Consider the following 21,939-nt stretch of genomic DNA (forward strand, 5'->3'; position numbering starts at 1 on the left):
GAAAGTATTCAGGGAGCTAGACCTCAGGGTCATGTGAAATGAATATGACTTTTCTCTTGGAGAGAATCTTATTACAATGCCAACATTCCTAGAAGAGTTGACACTTGAATCTCTCACCTGGCTAACACTTAAGTTACCTGTTAACATATTCACAAGGATGAGCCTTTGCTAACTGCCTGAGGTGGGACTATGAGAGTTCAGATAGATCCTGGGGCTAAGAAAAGTGGTGGAGAAGATACAGAGCTTTTTTTCCTTCGGGTCCAGGCAAAATATGGAGAAACTGGTTGTTATAGGCACCTAATACTTGTCGCTCAACAAACTTCTTCAGGCTTCTTGGGCTAAGCTGGTTCTACATGCATGTGTTTACTGCAAGAAACTGTTAGTGATATCTAGGCTGTCAGAAGGAGACTGGAAATCAAAGGCTCTTCTGAGCCTGTGGGGAAGAGTTATGTTATGTGTTGTAAACCAAGAGCAGGATAGCAGAATTCAAATTCAATCCAGGGGACTTGGTACAGCAGCTGATGCTCATGAAATAATTTTATTATTTACAATAAAGTTCTAGCTTTACAAGATGGTTCTGGTGGATCAAATAAGCAATGATACATGAGACTGCCCAGATTCAAATCTCAGCGGTGGCATCAAATAGCCAAGCGACTAGGCAAGCTACTTTATCTCCCTGGAGCTCTTATTTCTCATCCATAAAATGGTGCGTGAGTTTCCTATTGCTGCTGTAACATATTACCACAACCTAACTGGTTTAAAACGGCACAAATTTATTTTTTTACAGTTTTGGACATCAGAGTTCTGGAATCAGTTTCACTGGGCTAAAATCAAGGTGTCAGCAGGTCTGCATTCCTTCTGGAGGCTCTAGAGGAGAATCTATTTCCTTGCCTTTTACAGATTCTAGAGCTGCATTCCTTGGCTCCTGGCTTCCTACTCTATCATCAAAGTCAGCAGCATAACATCCACTCACCTCTCTAATGTCTGCTTCATTCCTCACACTCTCTCTTTAGTCCTCCAAGCACCCTTCCTCCCTCTAATAAGGACCCTTATGATTTACACTGGGCCCACCCTGAATAATCTATGATAATCTCCTCATCTCAGAATCTTTAACTTAATCACACATGCAAAGTCCTTTGAACCATGTAAGTTAACATATTCAATTTCTGGGGATATGTACCTGGACATCTTTGGGGGGGCCAATAGTCATTCTACTACAAATGGATACGATAATTTTACATACTTTATAGAGTGATTGTGAAAAATAAATGAGATAAAGCACATAAGGCACTTGGCATATTTTTACCACAGTCTAGCTTTACAAATATTAGTTGTTAAGACTAAAATGAGCCTGTACAAAGAGATTTTTTTCTGGAAAAAAAATAGGCAATTTACACAGGAGGCTTATTGGAAAGTTTTAAATTCAAATCAATGATTAGTGAGAGAAAATATGTAAGTTTTCCTCATTTGCTTCCTTATTCTGATGAATTAATACATTCAAATCATATTTAACATAAAGAGTTAAATTTTAAATCTTCACCAGAGATATTTACTTTCCATTAAATGAAATACCAGTTAAAACCATGTTCTTAATGCCTTTAGTCATTTACATCAGTAAATTGCCCCTTCCTGCCTGAATGTCTCTTCTTTTATTTTGTTATTTTCTCCTTCGAACAGGAGATAGAACAACTGGATCCCTTCCAGCAGCCTTATTCAACTTTCACTAACCTTGGAGACTGTGGTTCTGGAATAAAAGTGGATTTCATTACACCACGCTATAGTAGGAACCCTTCTAGGTATAAGTGGTAAAAAGCCAACTGTTTCTTTTTTTTTTAAAGCAGGAAGTGGTAGTGGTGGGAATTTATGGCTCATGTAACTGAGTTGGATACTATAATGTGGCGACCAGGTTGAATTTCAAGAATGAAGGACTTATTCCTCTGTTGTCAGCACCTGTAGGGATTGTCTCAGTGAAGAGAGCTGTCTTGCTCAAGATCATTCAGTCGGCCCAGCTTTATATCTCCCCATAGGATTGCTGAGGCTTTACTGTGACCACATGATAATTCAACTTCTCCTTCTGCCCACTACTGCTTTCTTATCTTTCCATTTCATAGCTGTTTTCCTCCAAAGGCATCCTCTAATAAAACTCCTGAACACTAATCGCCGTCTCAGAGTCTGCTTTCCAGAAAACCCAATCTGTAAGAATAACTGATATGTCCAAGTGTCTCAGGCAGATCAGACCTGAGAATTCAAACATTGTCTTCATATTTGTCTCCACGCCTTTCCATCTTTCCCCAGCTACTGATTGGATTTGTTTTTTGTCGGCATAATTCTTATGCAGCTTCTTAGCCAAGGTAATAGAGATGATCTATGGCAGCAGCAAGCATACATCATTGACAAGCGTCCCTAACAACTCCCTCCTCATGCAAATAATTCTAATTGGCCTTGTTTGGGTCAAGTGCCCACCCCTGGGACAATTACTGTATCCAGGGGGATGAAGTCCTTTCACTGGTCATCCTTAGGCAAGGAAAGTGGAGCCAAATGACTCAGAAGCATATAGAGCGGCAGCATGGCAGTTCTGGAAAGAACAGCATGTAGAGCAGAGATGAAAGAAACAGAAATCCATTTTTCATCGTCACCAGGAACAAGTCTCATTAAGAATCTTGGTGTAATAACACACCTTCTTTTCTTCAGCAATTTCACACACCCTGCTTGGAATAAATTAGAAACCTAATTTTTTAGTTTAAGAAATCAAGGAATTATGCTTAGAATGCAAAGTTGGGGGTTTCCTGAAAACTTAGATCTGCCTCTTTCTTTTTTTCTTAGCCAGATGTGTTTAGGATTTTAATCACAAGCCCAGGGGTGTGGGTCTTTATTGCCATCTGGAAGAAGTGAGTACTTTCTTACATTCACCACAGTGTAGCTTGACACTAACCACTTAGAAGACAATGGAAACCAAAGTAGCTGGGGAGATAAACTGTTAGCTAATGCATAGAGGTTCAATTTTCTTCACTCTCCATGTCCAGTCAACCAATACCTGTTGCTCTTTTATCAAACTCTCTGTCTGTCTTTCCAAGACCAGTGCACATTGCAATTTACTAGAACAGTTTTCTCAAAAGGGAAGTTACTTTCCATAAAAGAAGATTTAATTTTCATTGCAACTGATCTCTTTTCCTCCAGCTATGAAACTGAGGTTCTTAATGCTCTCAAGAAATCTCTACTTACAACCTTGTGATTACTTTTATAAAGGAGAAAAAAAGCAATAGGAGGGAATGTTTGATTACTAATGGAAAATATTCTTTTTTTATTCTTTTTTTTATTATTCTTTCTTTTTTTAATTTTCTTCTCAAACTGTGGACGGAGGGGAAGGGAGTTGGAAAATGTTCAAGAAATAGATTCATGTGAAACGAGAAACATTATTTCCTAGTATATGAATATGCATGGTCCCCTTCCCATTGCTTCTCCAGCAAAGCATAGGCATCAAGAAGTATATGACAAATGTGGAAGAAATTCAAAGATCTAGATAGGATAAGGGAAGATGGATCAATAACCTGAGAAAGAGAAAATGGGGGAGAAGTGGAGAAGTGAAGACTTTAAATTTCAAAGAGTTCAATGGAGCAGCAGTCATCCCTATGGAAGAGTTTGAGAGTATCCTAGATAAGGAGAGCAGGTTTTTAAGGTGTTTTATTCCTCATTAGACATATATGCCTTGCTTAGGGAATTGCATGAGAAAGTGAGTACAGGTCTGAATTACTTTTTGTATCTGGTAAAGTGCAGTCAGAAAAACAGAAACCACCATATTTTGACAGAGGGAATTTCATACTAGGAATTTGTTCCATGGATGATGTGAAAGTGGAAAATTCCAACATGGATATAGAAGCAGCATAAATATTAACAACTACAGGAAGTGGTTATAACACTTGGAGGTGGATGAAGACTGGGAGGAGGTAGTGTAACTCAATCCCAGAAGCCAGGACCATCTGGTAGGAGCTAGAACTACAGTGATGATGGCCAGCAGGAGCTCATGCCACAGAGGTAAAGGCTGACTGGTGAGAGCTGATGCCTCAGCGAAAATGCAGTCACTTCAGAGATGCCACTTGAAGCAGAAAGCCAGTGGAAGAAACACTGTGGCTTCTCTCCTGCTTCTCATCCTCCAACTTGACTGAACATACAAGAAACCAGAGGGCCAAGGAGCCTGGCAAATACAATTCTCTCTAAAACAGAGCAGAAAAAGTAAAGGGTGAGGAATAGATCCAAGAGCAGAGAAGCAAATACCTGGCACATGTTTTGATTGTCTGTTTCTTTGAATTCATCTCTGCGTGAAATGGAACCATGAAGTTAATGGCCCTTTATGTGGGTTACATATGATCTGATAGAAATGGAGAAGGTCACAGTTGAATATCTTTCTTTAGATACTAAAAAGAAAAAAAATGTTATTTTATTTTACTAATTGTCATAATTCTGGAGGCTATCTCAAGTAGACAACAACCAAAAGAGTTCATGCCTCTCCTTTTCTTTTTTCTTCTCTCATTCCCTTTTGTTCCTCCAATTTCTTCTTTTACCTCTCTAATAAGTAACCCATGTACAATTAGTCAACTTTGATCTCATAGTGGAGTTGCCATCCTGCCCTCTTATCCCTTTCATGTCCTGAAGACTGGGTAATAGTCAGACAAAAAAAAATGCAAAATCTGGCTTTTGGCATCTACCACATCTGACCTACCTTTGTTCTGACTCTGTTTATATATCTAGCCTATAGGATGAAATGTCTGCCTGGGAACACTATAGTCATCTCAACGTGTTAGTGTATTTGTTATATTTTCATTTCCTATAGTGTATTTGGAGTGATTTTGGATGAGGTTGGCATAGTCAGGCTTTTTTTTTCCTAGTATCATGGTTAAAAGTATAGCCAAATTGCTTGGGTTTTGAATCCCAGCTCCACTATTTCCTAACTGTGTGACCTTGGCCAAATAACTTAGCTGCTCTGGGCTTCAGTTTCCTCATCTGTAAATGTAATCATAATAATAGAACCTATATTATACAGGTTGAACTGTTAAAATCAAATGAATTATGCAAACTGAATTTATATATGTGTGTCTTTGTATGTAATATACACATATGTATCAACTCATATTTACGTATATGTGTGTGCATATATATGTGTGTATGTACACACATACATACATATCTTAGAAAATTGGCACAATGTAAGCATTCTAAAATATCAACCATCACTATTGTTATTATTTTTCTCAATAAGACTGAAAATGCTGCTTCAGCCTTTAAAAGATACCACACCTATTTAATATTTTTCACCCAGCACAAAGTCATGGCAAGTTGGGTGATTTTTTAAAAATTTCTAGTTGATAACTTATTAGTCAAAAAGTTAATTCACTGTATAAAATACATCTCATGAATTACACTGTTATTTCTCTCTCAGTTGTAGAATTTAGTTTCATTCATTTCTCACTATGTTTAGATTTGATTGGCTCATTACACAGACCCCTTTTCTCTAGCTTTTTGTGGTTTAAAGATCAAAATTTTTTGTGAAAACGAGCCTTTCAGTTGACCAATGATTAGCTAATTTCTGATAGTTGAAAAGGACACAGATTGCCCCAAGGCGCTGTTTTCATTTCCTCATGAGAAGAAGAAGCATAGCAGAGAAGAAAGACAGACAGACACAAGGCATTGAACCTCTGCCACCATGGGGAACTGGGCTGTGAATGAGGGGCTCTCCATCTTTGTCATTGTAAGTACCAATAAGATATATTATGAATTCTCTGACTTGTCTGGGTTCTCTTGGAAACTAAAATAGAACAAAACTTTTGTATTTGTTTGTTTGTTTGTTTGTTTTTGTTTCTTTGAGAAATTGTGTTGAAACTGATTTACTGTGTGAAAATACATTCATTTATAAGCAGACTGAGTCCATTCTAACAAATTTATTATTGAAAAGATTATAACTGGGGGTCACTTCACCTAGTTCATTTCTTGAGTTTTTAGGAGTACTAAATTAGCCAGCATTTCACAGAGGGAGTAGAAGATATTTCGTGATAATGATATGAGTCTGAGTTGTTTATTAATGTTTACTCCAAGGCAAATTTCTACTTTTTATGTGTTTATACTACTTCAAAAACGGGAAATTGAAATTTTATACTATTTTCCAAGTAACAAGTACAAGACTGACTCATATGTGGAAAGTTGGCCTTTATTTCAGTAATTACGCCAAAAATAATTAAAGTTATTAACTGTGTTTCTTTTTGAAAAATACCTTCTTCTCTCTGATATAAATTGAGTTATTTATAAGGTTTATAAAAATTCGAGGGAAAGGAATTGAAATTAGATATCTAGATTCATATATACGTATATATGATATATGTTATATATGATTATATATATAAATCGTATATATATATAACATATATATGATATATGTTATATATGATTATATATATAAATCAGTATAATCTATCTTGAGAAACAATTTTTGTAAGTAAAGATATAGCTAATTTTCGAATAGACACATTATTTTCTTTAGTTTTTCACATAACAAAAATCAACTGTTATTTTACGATGGTGGTCTCAACAAAGCAATCATGGACAATTGGGAAGATAGAAATGTGATTTATAACTATCCTTTCCAAATATCCAATGAAAGCTGTTAAAAAGAACTCTTATAAATGAAACTTTTGAAAGAATTTATCACAATGTAAATATCGAGTCTTTGAGTTTTTAAGGTAGAGAGAAATTAGTGGCACAAATATAATTAAAATAACAAATATTTTGTCATTTAAAAAAGCCAAACCAACATTCTAATGCAATATAGATTTCTTCTGAGGACTCAGAACCGTTACCTTGATTTCTTATCACCATTTTAAAAACAGATTGCTCCTATAGAAAAAAGTTCAAATTATATTTTTAGATTCTACCATAATTTTCCCCAGGAAATGAAATCTAAATTATATACTCACATACTCATTTGAAAGTGAAAGCACAGCTTGAAAAGCAAGAGTAAGAATGACAGGATTAGGGAATAGAGATGTTGTTTTAGTATTGTCTTTTAAAAGAGAGACTGTTCTCAGGTCTCCATGGACATTTAGTAGTTTCAAAGCACAGTTAAGAAAAAAATTACTGTGGAGCTGAAGGTAGAGGACTGAGCAGTGTCACCACTTGATGCGGTCAGTGCTTCGGATGAAATAAGCAGTCACAATCTAGAAGGGTGTCTCTTTTTAAAAAGTCCATGCCCCTCACTCCCTCATTCGTGCTCAATATCCTCTCCTTCAAAAGTTAAGCAAAACTTACCAAATAGAATTAAAGATTTGACATTTTAGCTGCTGAGACTCCCACTAGCTGGGGTGGGATGCTATGTGATGAAAGGAGGTAATCAGTACCTGTGAGAGTAGAACAAGTGTCATGCTGGTGCAGGGAACTACAGAGCAACATATTCTTTTTCCCTTCTCTTTTTAAGAAGAGTCACCTGCTATTATCTATCTATCTAAGGTTAAGAAGAAAAGAGGAGGAGAAAGAATGGAGGGGAGATCGACTGATAACTTGGCATACTGGTCAAGTAGTAAAGCAGTTATGGGGAACAAAATGGGATGGAAAGGTTAAATCAGAGAAGTATGGTGACACTGAAGTAAGAGAGAGCTGGCTCTAAAATGGTTATATCCAGCTTTGTGTAAAGTTGTGTCAAAGGCTGGACTTCAAGAATTCCTAACCCTGGTCTGATGCCAATCTTGTGTGAAATCCACCTATTAAAATGTGAAAACTTCACGCAACTGTTTCTGTTTGTGCAGCTGGTATGGCTGGGGTTGAACGTCTTCCTCTTTGTCTGGTACTACCAGGTTTATGATCTTCAAGATAAGTACTTTTACACTCGAAAGCTTCTTGGGGTAAGTATAAGTTTCATCTCATGCAATATTGACTGGTTCACATTTTAAATCAAAGATTCTTGTTTATATTCCTTTTGATATTTTCAGTAAATATTCTGACCAACCCAAACAGTACCATCAACCTCACTCCCTCCATTGCAACCCCCTCAGCAAGAGTCTTTAGACCTTCCAGTATGGGACAAACAAAAGTGTGGCAGAAGGTCCCAGAAGCATCCCTCCCCTCCCAAAAACAACTGGAGACGTGTTTAGCTTAGAGGAGAAATCTAATACTGGCTCTGTAATGAAAGGCGAGGTTGAAAAGATCAATCCAAGGGTGACACAGGTGGGACAAAATGAGACTTTTCATGTTCTCTAAATTATCTGATTCCTACCGCTTTTATGCATGGAGAACCCTGCTCCTAATGACATGTTATGAAACTATCTTCAGGAAATAAGCCTCTTCCTACATATGGAGCATTTGAGGAACTTGCCCAAGAGTCATATTTGTTGACTAAGCCAGCAGAGCGAAGGCCCCCAACATTTCCTGGATCCATTAGTATTCTGTTTCATTGAACTGCCAGGTCTCTTCTTCATCATAGATGAAAATAATTACAATTACAGCTACCCTCAGAACATATCATTTGCTACATCATCCTGAAACCATGAATTCATTACTTAACAATACTAATTATAATATGTATTATAAATCATACGTATAAATAGTTATATCATTTTACTACATTTATTATGGTTGTTGTTAACTCATTCAGGTTGACGCTAATAAGGATGATGTCTCTTCCCCCACGAAAACATGCAACTTCTTTAGGTATTTCAAAGGACAATTATAACACCAAAGCATTATATCATACCAGCTTAAGTTATTATTGAGATAAGTCTAAGTGCTAAGCAAAGCTCCTTAAAAAAAAAAACCATTTCTATACTGAACTCTAGTTAACGATATGCATGCTTAAGTATTTAGGAGGAAGTGAACTGATGTCTGCAATTTACTTTGAAATGCATCAAAAATAAGATGTGTTGATGGAGGAATGGGTGGATAGATAGATACGTGATAAAGTAAGCATAGTGAAATGTAGAAGATGGAATCCAGGAGATGGGTAAACAGGTATTCATTGTGAAATGATTTCAAATTCTCTTTATGTTTGAAAATTTTCATAATAAAATGTTTGGGTGGGGGTAAGGGCCGGATCAAAACGAAGGGTCCCAGCAGACCCTAAAGGTAAACTCTTAGCTCAAAAGGACCTTCCTTTCCAGATTACTTGATATCTCTGGTGTGTGGGCCTCATGCTGAGAACCTTAGGGAATTAAGGAAGGGGAGGTGTTCTGTGCTCACAGGCTGTCATCTGCTCCCTCTCCTGCCTCTTCTAGTCAGCACTGGCATTGGCCAGGGCCCCTGCAGCCTGCCTGAATTTCAACTGTATGCTGATTCTGCTGCCGGTCTGTCGAAATCTGCTCTCCTTCCTCAGGGGTTCCAGTGCGGTAAGAGCAAACATTTAGAACGTTTGACTTCTTCGAACTTTCAAAGGCTAAATGCCCTTTCTTGGGAAAAGCAAATTGGTGATTTATGAGGATTTCAGCCTCTGTAGAATATTCATGAGCCAAGCCATGCCTGATTCTGTAATTTATTTCTATATTATTTGTTGATGGAACTCCTTGGGTCAACCATTTAACCTTGAACAGATATTAAAATGACAACAATGAATCAACCTATACCTCAATAATAGCAATAAAACACATGTGCATTACATACACATACATATATAATATTATGTGTGTGTGTGTGTGTGTGTAAATGAACAGGGTTTTATGAGGCTGATGTGAAATTTGGGAATTAATCTTACAGTGCCATGTTTTTCAAAAATTTTAAGTCAGAGAAAATACCTTCTGTGGATAATATCCCAAGCAGATGGAACCAGTGGACAATGAGTCACACTGTAGTGAATGTGATTAAGAGGTGTTGGGTCCATGCAATTGAGTAATTCAGAGTTTTCTAAATGCCCAGGGCTCCTTTCGCCCTCATTTCAACAATTTTGTGATCCCCTGAATGTATTATGCTAGAAGAAAAAAAAAAGATTATGTAGGAAGAACTTCTGTAACCTATTAAGTAGTATATAAATTTCTTATTGATATTATTATACAAAGATGAGAAAAAGGGAACTTACAATCTAGACACATACTCAAATAAATGGGTTTCATAAAATGGTACAAATAAGGAGCTACAGGGAATAGAAGGCAGAGGAAATGAGATGGGGCAGGGGGATGAAGAAAGACTTCTTGGAGAGATGGCATTGGATATGGGCGTAAAAAGATAAAATAAGCCTCTAGGAGATATAAATGAGAGAGAAAGACATTGTACTTGAAGAAAATAGTGTAGGCAAAAGCATAGGAAATGGTGAGGAAATTGTATTCTTGAAAGCCTGAATAAGTATGACTTTTGGCTTCTCTTTGGACTTTTTTGCCATTCCTGACCACATCAAAGAGGGTAGCTCTTCCAAAGTTAGGGATGGATTGCCCTGGTGAGACCCATTCCACTGACTCATTAGTAACTAGTAGCTTCTGTTTTCTTTTTTAGTAAAATGTATGATTTTCATATTAACTAGCTTTTTAAGAAAATTACCTATTAAGTAGAGATCATTCCTAGAGGAGAGCAGCAAGCAATCTACTTTGATGGCAATGTAGGGATTGTAAAGGGCAGATGTCTGGGGTAAGGCTGGAGAGGAAGCTGGAGATTGGCTAGTAAACTGGGACCTCAAATATATAGCTGAGGAGTTAATGCCTAATTTGGTGATCACAGAATATTTGGGGGAAGAAAAGTTGTCTAAACTGTCAATAACAAGTAGAACTCGTCTTGAACTCTGCCTTATTTTTTCTAGTCATACTAAATTCACATTGATCCTAAGTGGAAATTTTTTTTATTTAAGAACTATACAACACTTGATTTACTGATACAAGATCAGCAGGCTACAACTAACAGTAGACAATGATTACAAGTATTTCCAAATAATCTTCTCAACCTAGGAAACCACAGAAGATAAATTTCATTTGCTTGAAAGTTTTACTGATGAGCCACTTGTAAAGTACAATGTCTGGTATACTGTAGGTACCCAGTAAACATTTGCTAAATGAAGCCCATGTACTGTAGCCTTTCGTTTTTAAGGAAACATGATTAATTTTTATTCTTCTCCTGCCCCCTGTTCGAATACTGTGTATTTAGAGGAAGTAAGCCCTGAGAAACAGGCAATGTTTTCACTAGGATGGCCTGTTAGGAAATCCTTGTTACTCCACAGGCCCAAATTGCACTGCCGTTGAGCTACCATGCCCCGTGATCAGTGCATGTTGCAATGGCCACTTTTAGGCTTCCTGTGATCCAGGAGGGAAAATCCTCATGAAGGTCTCTAAAGACAGGGATGAAATGAGGCTGCTATTCAAATTGCAGAGAAGCTCAGCTTTGTGACCAGAGAGACCTATTTGTAAAAGAATATACATTTTTAAAATCAGAACTTTGCAAATGAAATTTATTTCCTGATTGGGTTTAAAATGAGTGTGTTGTGACTAATGTTGAAAATCATAATAGCTACCACTTATTGAGTCTTCATAGACCTCACCTCATGAAATCTGCACATAAATCCAGTGAGGTGAAGATGAAATTAAATGAGAGTGTTGAGATTCAAACTCAGGTCATTGTACCCCCAGAGTCCATTCACGTTCCTACTGTGACCTAAACATAAAACTATACTGTAGTGCTGTTATGATCTTAGAAAATCCATCACATAGATGAATGTTTGAGCATGCTAAATAGCCTAGGCTAGAATTGGCAAGGATGTTGTAATTTCAAGGACTGGTTAGTAAGACACTATGCAAATTAAACAGTCACAGGACTTTCATTCAGTTTCTAGTGGTTTTAATCATTTAGACTTTGCTTTATAATCCTTCTGGTTACCTGGAGAAAGAAAGCTGCAGGTTTGACTCAGCCCAGAAAGACTGGGGTAAAGACTCAGCCTACTTTGTTGAGGGACATGTGGAAGGATGGGGCTCAGCATAACCCCAACTTGCCATGCAGAAGCTAAGTTCTAACTGGATGGAAGTCCTAGTCTTAAAATCAGAAAGATATAGGAAGGTGAGAGAATGAGCTCCTATTCGTAACCTTATATAGTCAGAGTCAGAAACCCTCAGTGTGGTTCTTTCTCTAACCATGTGGTCTAGGGCAAGTCTCTTGGACTTCCTGTCTCATAGTTCTTTTGTTTTCTTTTTAGCTGAAAAGAAAAAGGTGGGAAAATGCAAATGTAAGAATGAATATGACCTTCTAAAAGTATATTAGTTGATTAAGCCTGTCAACTAGTGAGGTCAACAAATATTTAATGAGTGCCAGATATGTGCTAAGCACTGGGGAAACATGATGAGTAAAGAATAAAACATAGTCTACGGCCATACCACCCTGAACGTGCCCGATCTTTTCTGATCTCGAAAGCTAAGCAGGATCAGGCCTGGTTAGTACTTGGCTGGGAGACCACCTAGGAAGACCGAGTACTGTCTGCGTTAACAAAAAAAGGATAAAACATAGATGGGCTACGAGCTCAAGGAGCTTAAAGTTTTATGAAGGAGATAAAGAATAAACACATAATTTGAAAATTGTAAACAGTGCTGTACAAATAAAGTAGTGTTCTTCATATTTATCACATTCTACTGCCGCCAGGTTTGGACAATACTGTCAGGTTCTTCCCCTGAGTTTTGTTAGCTTCAAGGCTGGCTTTTGCATTTTCTCCCAAATTGCACATGAGTATCTTATTCAGATTCATTCATGGCGTGTGTGGTGAGACCAGGGGTACCTAAAATAGAATTTTTAATTTTCTGTAACTAACTCATGTTACAGAAACTCATGTTATACCCCATTAAATGTGTACTTCTTTTTAGGTCCATTTCTCAGTTTTTCGAATTTTTTTTTCTTGTAGTTTGCATAGAGCATAGAAATCTGCTGAGATGACTCAGTAATCTCCCTTCCAGCTGAATGTTAGTTTATTGAGATCGGGCAAAGCTCTAGTTGACAGTAACACAGAAACTTCCATTTAGGAGGCAAAGGCCAAAAGCTAAGAGGTGGTTCAGTGAGGAAGATATGGGGCATGATGGCAGCTTTGGTAATTTATAGGCGGCTGGCAATAATTCAGAAGTGACTCAAAAGCATAAAAATTATACCTGTGTGGTGGAGAGGAACAAAAAAGCCCTGGACAGTCACAGGCAGCAACTGTCACCCACCAACTGTCTGTCTTCTCACCCACCAACTGTCTGTCTTGCCCCCTTTTCAAGAAATGGTAAAGAAATTGTATCTGGAAACCCCATATAAGCATGACATCTGGCTTCTCTTTGGATTTTTTTTTTTTGTCAAACTCGACCACGCTGTGGATGGTAGCTGGGAAAAATTAGAGATTGATCCATTCCACTGGCCCATTGGTGACTAATAGCCTCTATTTTTTTTTCCTTTTAATAAAATGTATTTGTTTCACATTAACTAGCTTTAAAAAAAATTACCTATTAAGATCAGAGTATTACTGAATGGACCTTGCATTTCCCAAGCACATCTCTCCATTGTTCTGGCATTCGCTTTATTTTTCTCTAAGGTTCTGTTGCTCTGGCTGTTAAGGGGCATTGAAATCTATTTGATATTTTTGATAATCCATGTTGATGATAAGGACAGAACTATGTAGACAATGTACAGACCAAGACAAAACTACATTCCTTTTCTTCAAAATCAGGATGGAGAAGCCAGTATATCTTTCTTCCCCAAGAGTTTCAGAATGATTTGTCAGGAAGTAGGAAAGAAAACTGTGTGGCAAGTATAAATATGTGGCTAAATATATCTCTTTAGGTTTAGAATAATCATCTTAGATTCCAGGACAGTGAAAATTTAATTCATTTAAATGATTATGAAAAGATTTTAGAAAGTACATGACATATTGCTCTGCATACAGGAAGCTTACCTTCTAGCTGGGGATCCAAGCCATACTAAATGAAAAGTTAAATAATGATATTAAAAATAAAAATATTTATTAAATACCTCTCAGTGAATCTATGAAAAAGACCTAAGTGAGAATAACTATGATAAATATGTAAGTGAGGAAATGAAATTGAGTACATTGTTCAATGTCACAAAGCTATGTGGTAGGGCTGTAATACAACACAGGTATATTTATTTCATGGCAAAACTTGCTGTCTGAAATGTAATTCAGTGCTGCTTTCTGACCCTACTAATTTCCAATCGTGTTCCATCACTCCAATAAGGACTGTATTAATTATCTATTGCTGTGTAATAAATTTCCACAAACACAGTGGCTTAAAACAACCCCAATTTTTTAGCAAACAGTTCTGTAGGTCAGAAGTCCAGCATCCTGTGGTTGGGTTCTCTGCTCAGGGTATCACAAGGCTGGAATCAAGGTGTCAACTGGGCTGAATTCTCATATGGAAACTCTGGGTAAAAATCTTCCAAATTCATTCCTCTTAGCAAAATTCAGTTCCTTGTAGTTGTAGGACTGAGGTCCCTGTCTCCTTGCTGATGATCATCCAAGGGCCACTCTCAGATCCTAGATATCCCTGTAGTGCTTGTCATGTGGCCTTGTAACTGCAGAATCAGCTCAAACTGGTCCTATCCTTTATTAACAAGACCCAGAACTAAAGTTTACACCACTCATAAGTAACACTTGTGAACCCTTAAATACTCCCCACCCACCCCACTGATGGAACTAAAGGACCAGGACATGACTGGAAACTGAGCGCCAGAAATCTTTCAGACACAAAGGGTCCAATGTCTAGGAAGATTCGGTGCTGAAATCTCTTAAAATCCTGCCCCCAAACTCGGGATTGGGAAGCAGATTTGAGCCTTGCCTCTTGTCTTCTTGCCAGTCAACTCTCAGATAAGAGCCTTTTCTTTTCTCAGAAGCCAATGCCATAGTATTGGCTTCTATGTGTGTTGGGCGCCAAGCCCTTGGTTGTAACAGCCTCCTACATCTTCAGCCCAACAACAGTGCATCAAATAGTTCTCATGCCTTGAATCTCTGACTTCTAGACTCTGATTTAAAGGACTTATTTGATTGGGTCAGGTTTATCCAGATAATCTGTCTCTCTCTTAAGGTTAATTTGGGACTTTAATTACTTCTGCAAAGTCCCTTTTGCCATATAATGTAACAAAATCACAGGAGTGGCATCCTATCATATTCATAAGTCAGGTCCCCACCCACACTTAAGGAAAAAAAGATTGTATCAGGTCATTGAGAATCATCTTAGAATTCTGCCTACCACAAGGACTCTAAGAAACGATTGGGAAACAGGAAAAAGATATTTCCTTTAAATTGTAAAGAATCCAAAGTAGTAAAACAAAGCACAGAACTTGAACAAACACAAAAGATAACAAGGCTATATAAGAAAACAAGGACAGTCGATTTTTCACCAACATAAATATAAAATAAGTGATTTCAAACAGGAAACCCTTGTTTTGAGATCCTGAGTCACTGCTGAGCTCAGTGATAGCTGATGCTGTTGGCGTTCCACCCATATTCCCTTCACAATGTCAGTTCCAATACATGGAACAGCTGCCTTCTGGAAGCCCCAGTCTTTCTCTGCCAGAGGATTTTCTTTCAACCCTCTCCTGGGGCAAGCCTGAAATGCCAGGGTGCTGATGCCCTGGGAACAACCCTCAGGCAGTCATAGATGCAAGTTGTTGGATGAATACCCAAGGTTCCTAACTCTTTAGGAAAGAAAACAAAATGAGAACTCTAAAGCATGTTCTACACAGTCTCCCAGAGTTCCCTGATCAGAGAGCCCACTGATATATGATATGACAGTGGCAGCTGATAAGATAGTACACCCTTTATTGGTTTCCTTCTCTTCCTAGTCTTACTTACCCTAACCTTGTCTTCTGTGATCACCTTCCAGATAGAATACTTACACTTAAATTCTTGTCTTGGGTTTTTAGACAGGTAGAATAATAATAACTATATCTTTACATTTGGTTTGGTGGAAAAGGGCATGAACCTTTAAAGACGAATAGACTGGATTCCATCCGACATGAGATTTAGCTTTAGTTTCATTAACTGTAAAATGAGAACAATAATACTTATTGCATGAAATGAGGCACTCAATGAAGGTTAATTCTTTTTTTCCTTTTTCTGAAATCCTCAATATCTTCCTCACTCTATTTCTGCGGGTCCAGGAATCTGCTCTCCTGGTTCAAACAGCCTGCCCTCCCTAAAGGTAGCTAACTGAGAAATAGTGAAATAAACACAGTTTTTCACACAATTACATTTTTCTATAAAATCAGAACACTTTATTAAAAATAAGTAAACCCTTATATTTAAATTGAATACCTTAGACCCAGATATTTATAATACCTAAAGTTTTTTTGTTTATTTGTTTGTTTGTTTATTTTTGGCACTTCACACTAGCCTCCTAAAAGTTCTCTGAATTTCAATAGCAGTACATCTAGTCTCGGGAACAAAACAGCCAGAGTGAGCATTTGACCAGTTTTCAGGAGGGCAAAGCTCTGATTCAGCCATAAACTAGGTTTTGTTTTTTCTTTTCTACTTTGGGCAATTACCTGAATCCAGATTCAAACCCGCGTTTTCTTATGTATGCCATTAGGGCAGTTAAATTAACATATTGACCAAAATACTATTTTTAATGTCAAAGTATTCATATAAGGTATGAAATATCAGAATATTGATATCTTTGACATCAGACAGGCTGAGTTTAAATCTCAGCTCTGCCACTTATTAACTATGCAACCTAAGGCAAGGTAACCTCTCTCTGCCTTTGTTTTCTCATGTGTTATACAGTAATAATAATGGTACCTCCCTGATAGGATTGATATAAGTATGAAATGTGTCAATGCACGTGAAACACTTAAAGCAGCTCCTTGCATAAGCTCTTTGTAAATATTAACTATTATTATTTGTGCTATTATTTTTTTTTAATGATCTCTCCTTGTGATGTTATCTCTATCAACATAGACAGGTGAACTATTTTTTCTACCCCCATAGAGTATGTCCTAGAAGAGTCGAATTCTAAAACTATTCACTTGTCCTAGAGCTGTACACTTGTCTGTGTCCCCATTAGACTATTAGATCTTCGAGGGCAGGCTTGTCCTTTGTTAATTTCTATATCCTCTGTTTATTAAATAAATTAATCTGAACTAGAAATTATGTGGTTAGATATGTTTTCTGTACAAATTCATATTTTATACAATTAAGCAACGGATTCCGAGAGAGACTTTATGTCACTGGTAAGAGAACATAAAACATACTGATTAAGCCAACTATGCCACTTACTGGCTGTTCGACCTTGGGAAGATGACTACATCTATTCGAGCCTGTTTTCTCATCTATGGAATGGTATAGTTTTTAGGGTGGCTGTGAAAATTAAATGAAATCATATGTATCTAATGCCTAGCACAGAAAAAATCTTCTTGTTAACAAGTACTATTTCATTCTTTTCTCTTTAATCCGAAGTGCTGCTCAACAAGAATTCGAAGACAACTAGACAGGAACCTCACCTTTCATAAAATGGTGGCGTGGATGATTGCCCTTCATACTGGTAAGCTTATTAAGATATTTGAGATTGTGAAGAAAACTTGGAACCAGAAAGCTCCCTCTCTTCTTAGATACTTTTTAAAATAGGAGATCAGCCTTTATAGGCATATTAAGTGGCAATTAGATATGTTGTATTTTTAATGAGTTGTGTTTAAAAATATTCACCCTTATTTCTGCCATTCCAATATTAGGATTTATTCCCTCATATCCTAATACTTTTTTATCCTTAGCCTCTTCTGATAAAATTCCTGTGTCTTTGCCCCTTTTCACCCTTTTTAATATAAAAAATGTTTGTTAGTCCACATATGATAGCTTTTATTCATTCATTTAAAAAATACTTGTTTGAACATGTAGATTTGTGGTGGTGGCATTGGCACAAGAAGGGATGTATTCGGTATAGCAACTATAGTTAATAATACTATATTGCATATTTGAAAGTTGCTAAAGAGTAGATCTTAAAAGTTCCCATCACAAACAAACAAATTCTATAACCATGTGTGGTGATGGATGTTAACTACACTTATTGTATGATCATTTTGCAATATATACAAGTATCAAATCCTTATGATATACCTGAAACTTATGTAATGTTGTAAGCCAATTATACAATTAAAAATGCAATTCAAAAGAGAAAAAAGAAAGAAGGAATGTGTCTGCGACCCTTATCAAATCTCCATTAAGTCACTTAATATATAGTTGATGTGCCAGACAGTAGGCATGCATACATACACAGTGATGAACATAATAGACTTTTACTCTGCCTTTAAGAGTCTTGTCCCTAATCTGAGTAAAATAGATTTAGATTGCAGGCACTCAAATGAGCTTCTCATCTCTTGCTTGTAGATCATGCAGGCTTTCTCAGCTGTTGTAAATGAAAAGTTTCAAAAGTGAAATGTATGATAAAATCTTGTTAGAAAGCAACATAGTATAACCGTTAAGAGCACGGGTTTGTGGGTCAAACTGCTTGCATTTGCTTCTTAACTCTGCAACTTCCTAGCTTGCTAACCTTGGGCAATATTTTAAAGCAATCTATGCCTCAGCTTCCTTATCTGTAAAATGAAATGATAATAGTATCTACATCACTGGCTCATAACGATTAAGTGATTATAAAGCACTTATGGCATCTAGTAAGTCCTATGTAAGTGTTAATAAAGAATGAAATTTTTAAAAAAGAGTTTCCTTCTTATGGCCATCGATTTGTATCAGTTTAATATAATTTTGTCATCTCTCTCTGGAATAATGTCAGAGTCAGGTGAATGGAACAACCAAAGGCATGCGTTGCAGGAGAGTCTTCTTATTTGAGCACAAATATATCAGGTGGAGAGAGACAATGAGAACATATCTAAACATCCTCAGAGACCAAGGTTATTTTGTAGAATCTTAGAACTTGGTTGGGTCTTCAGGATGATGTAGTTCAACACCTTCATTTAGCAAACTAGGAAACCAAGACCAGAGAGGTTAAGTGATTTGCCTACAATCACACAACTAGAGAATAGCCTACCCACTAGAATTGCTTTGCCTCTGTGGTCCTGGAGACCCAGTTCTTGTTTATAAGTGTCCTTGGCCATCCTTGTGTCTCCTTGTAACTTTTCATAGAGTCAGAGATCATAGGCAAACCAGCTTACAGTAAAATCGTGCACACCTTTCACTCTTTGTTTCTCTTTTCTGCCCTCTTTAGCGATCCACACCATTGCACATCTATTTAATGTGGAGTGGTGTGTAAATGCCCGAGTCAACAATTCTGATCCTTACTCAATAGCACTCTCTGACATTGGAGATAAGCCTGGTGAAACTTACCTCAATTTTGCTCGAGAGAGAATCAAGGTAAGCCTCTTATTTGCTGATTTTGATGTTTCCTAGATCGTTAAAACTGAGGACTAGATTTCAGTGAATGAAGAACTTTGCTTAGCCAGAACAACAGCAATGACAAAAGTTGACTATCAGAGGAACACGTCTCTGGGTTCTAAGAAAATGAGTACAGAGAAACTGTGTCCCATACTTCTGATCCCGTGTACGGAGAGTCAGTAGATGTTTTCCAGTTCGTTAAGCTCACCTGTGAGAATGTGTGTGGGTGGAGCTTGGAGTAACTCAAGCTCACCATGATGAGGCCGAACAGTCAAAGAAAGCCAGTAACACACATTTAGTTGAACAAAGTTGGGTTTAATTACTTACTGCAGCAAAAGAAACCCCATACCATGAGGAAGTCTGGGGCATTTCAAGAGCATGTTAAGAGAGGCTTGCTATAAGATTTGGACTTGTGTTAGATAATTTGAGAGGGGCTTAAGGAAGCAAAGATTTGCTCTGGATCAGGAATGGTCAGGAATTGGGGGTGGTTCTAGGATTTGGTATTTTAATTTTTTTCTAGGAGGCACAAGGGCATAGCACGGGCTAAATCTGTAATAAGTAAAGAAGCAGCAGTCACCCATGTTTTTGTCTTGGTTCAGACATGATTTTGGACTGTTCTTAGTTTTGCCTCACTCTGTAACAGTCACACAACGACGCTGCCGTTCTACGAAATTGTTTTTGTGATATAGGGAACACTCCAACCTAGATTTTAGTACCAGACCAGCCAACAGCTGACAACTGTCAGTGATGCTTTTGTCCTTACCTACAACATCTAAGGGCTGGCCTATGTCTGCTAATTTTCATTTCTTGAGAAGCATAGTGCGCTGGGAGTAACTCAGCGGTCCTCCAGGGGCAGCCATTTGAGGGTATCCATAGGCAAGGACTTCTTTCCTTCCAGCAATTGTCGAAGCTTCCTAAACTCAGAGGGAAAAGCTCCAAGTTATATTTATGGGCCCGTGGCTTGGGGGGACGGCCAAATCACTTTACTATACACCGAATTCCAAACATGTTTCCTTCTGTTTAGAAAATTTTGCAAGAAAAATCCCTTAATTCTGCAGAAATAATTACCCTCAGGCTGACATGAGAAAACTTGCCTGGTCTACTTAGGGACAGAATGAAATAGCATCAAACAAAACAGGAATTCTTTCTCTATAATGTCTTGGGTAATTTCTCTTTTGTATTGTTCACTGTACAATGATATATAAGGGTGGCATTGTGAACATACTAGGTGAGTGAGCCAATACTGCCACGTTGCGCCCACATCTCTTTGAATCATTTTTACAGTGTCTGTGCTCCTCCACCCTTCTGCATGCTTTCACTTTCAATTTCCTGTACAAGTGTGTCTTCCTCAGAGGACCGCCCTGGGGCTATTGGAGTCCCTTTGCCCAGATCAGAGATCTGGAACGGCGTGGATAGCTACTTCTCCCAGGGTAGCCATTAGCCAATAACTGATGGGTACAAGCCGTGAAAGCCCAGCTTCTTTGCTTGAGTCGGGATAAACTCTGAGGTGTAACTTACCCTCCACAGTTTCCCTGCAGCATCAGGATAAAGCTACCGTCTATAAGATGGCCTGAGATAGCCCTCTTTCTTGACTTGTTCCTCTTTTTTCTGTCCCATCAACCATTCCCTTACCAGTTTCTTCAGGAGAACAGCCTTTTTAAATCACTTGCCCATGAATTTTCATTTCAGAGTCTCCTTTGGGAAAATGCAACCTAAAATGTTGGACATGGCCTGAACTTGCAAACTAAGCACTATGGCCATTTCCAAATCAAAGGGAGAAAGATCTCGAGCCTCTTTTAGAACATCTTATAATAGACTAATTTCCTTTATTCGATACTCCCTTAGAACTATTTCAGTATATCAATTCATATTTCCTATGACACTTCAACTACGTAAGACTTTTTGAAATTGAGAAATATCTATTCCAAGTCTTCATCACTCTGTGAGGGATGGTTAGGGTTATCTAAAGGGAGAATGAAAATACCTATTGCCCTGCACACTGGACACTTTATATATAGGTAGTCCTGCATTTGAGAGCCTACAGATAATGCATATATGTATTTATATTTTACAGAACCCTGAAGGAGGCCTGTACGTGGCTGTGACTCGATTGGCAGGCATCACTGGAATTGTTATCACACTGTGCCTCATATTAATTATTACTTCCTCCACCAAAACCATCCGGAGGTCTTACTTTGAAGTGTTTTGGTACACACACCATCTTTTTGTGATCTTCTTCATTGGTCTTGCCATCCATGGAGCTGAGTGAGTGTTTAAACTTTAAGGCCAAGTACTTTAGTTTCCAGGTGCGATGCTCTGTTAGAGGCACAGTGACCTTGTCTGTGTGTGATCAACCTCTCTTCTGAGGGAATATGAGGGAACAGCAGAGGTCAGTGTGAAAGAAACCAGTTAGCAGCACTTTATTACTTTAGTTTCTTACATTCAATTAATAGCTATGCATAGTGCCACTATTTATAGCAAGCTAGAAAATATACCAAAGTTTGAATATCTTTGGAAGCTTATAAAACATGTAGAGAGTCCTGTAGGGTCTTGGATATCTGCAATGATGTTTCCTGTGGCTTAATCACTAGTATATTAGACAAACTCTCAAACTAGAAATGTTAATGATTAATCATTTGAAA

The 21,939-nt window shown here is 37.7% G+C and overlaps 1 protein-coding gene and 1 pseudogene across 1 annotated transcript in view; both read left to right on the plus strand.

The window, feature by feature from the left end:
* The first annotated feature begins 5,592 nt into the window (after window positions 1–5,592).
* Window positions 5,593–21,939, plus strand: part of CYBB (cytochrome b-245 beta chain) — a 31,204-nt gene continuing 14,857 nt past the window's right edge. The window contains exons 1-6 of the mRNA XM_039888169.1: window positions 5,593–5,743; window positions 7,788–7,883; window positions 9,249–9,359; window positions 17,372–17,456; window positions 19,131–19,276; window positions 21,372–21,562. Of these exons, the coding sequence (XP_039744103.1) occupies window positions 5,699–5,743; window positions 7,788–7,883; window positions 9,249–9,359; window positions 17,372–17,456; window positions 19,131–19,276; window positions 21,372–21,562 (674 nt within the window). The 5' untranslated portion in view covers window positions 5,593–5,698. The remainder of the gene's footprint in view (window positions 5,744–7,787; window positions 7,884–9,248; window positions 9,360–17,371; window positions 17,457–19,130; window positions 19,277–21,371; window positions 21,563–21,939) is intronic.
* On the plus strand, window positions 12,298–12,416 carry LOC120581315 (uncharacterized; annotated as a pseudogene).

This window comes from Pteropus medius, unplaced genomic scaffold (assembly GCF_902729225.1).
Source record: "Pteropus medius unplaced genomic scaffold, Ma_sr-lr_union100, whole genome shotgun sequence".
Taxonomy (NCBI): Eukaryota; Metazoa; Chordata; class Mammalia; order Chiroptera; family Pteropodidae; genus Pteropus; species Pteropus medius.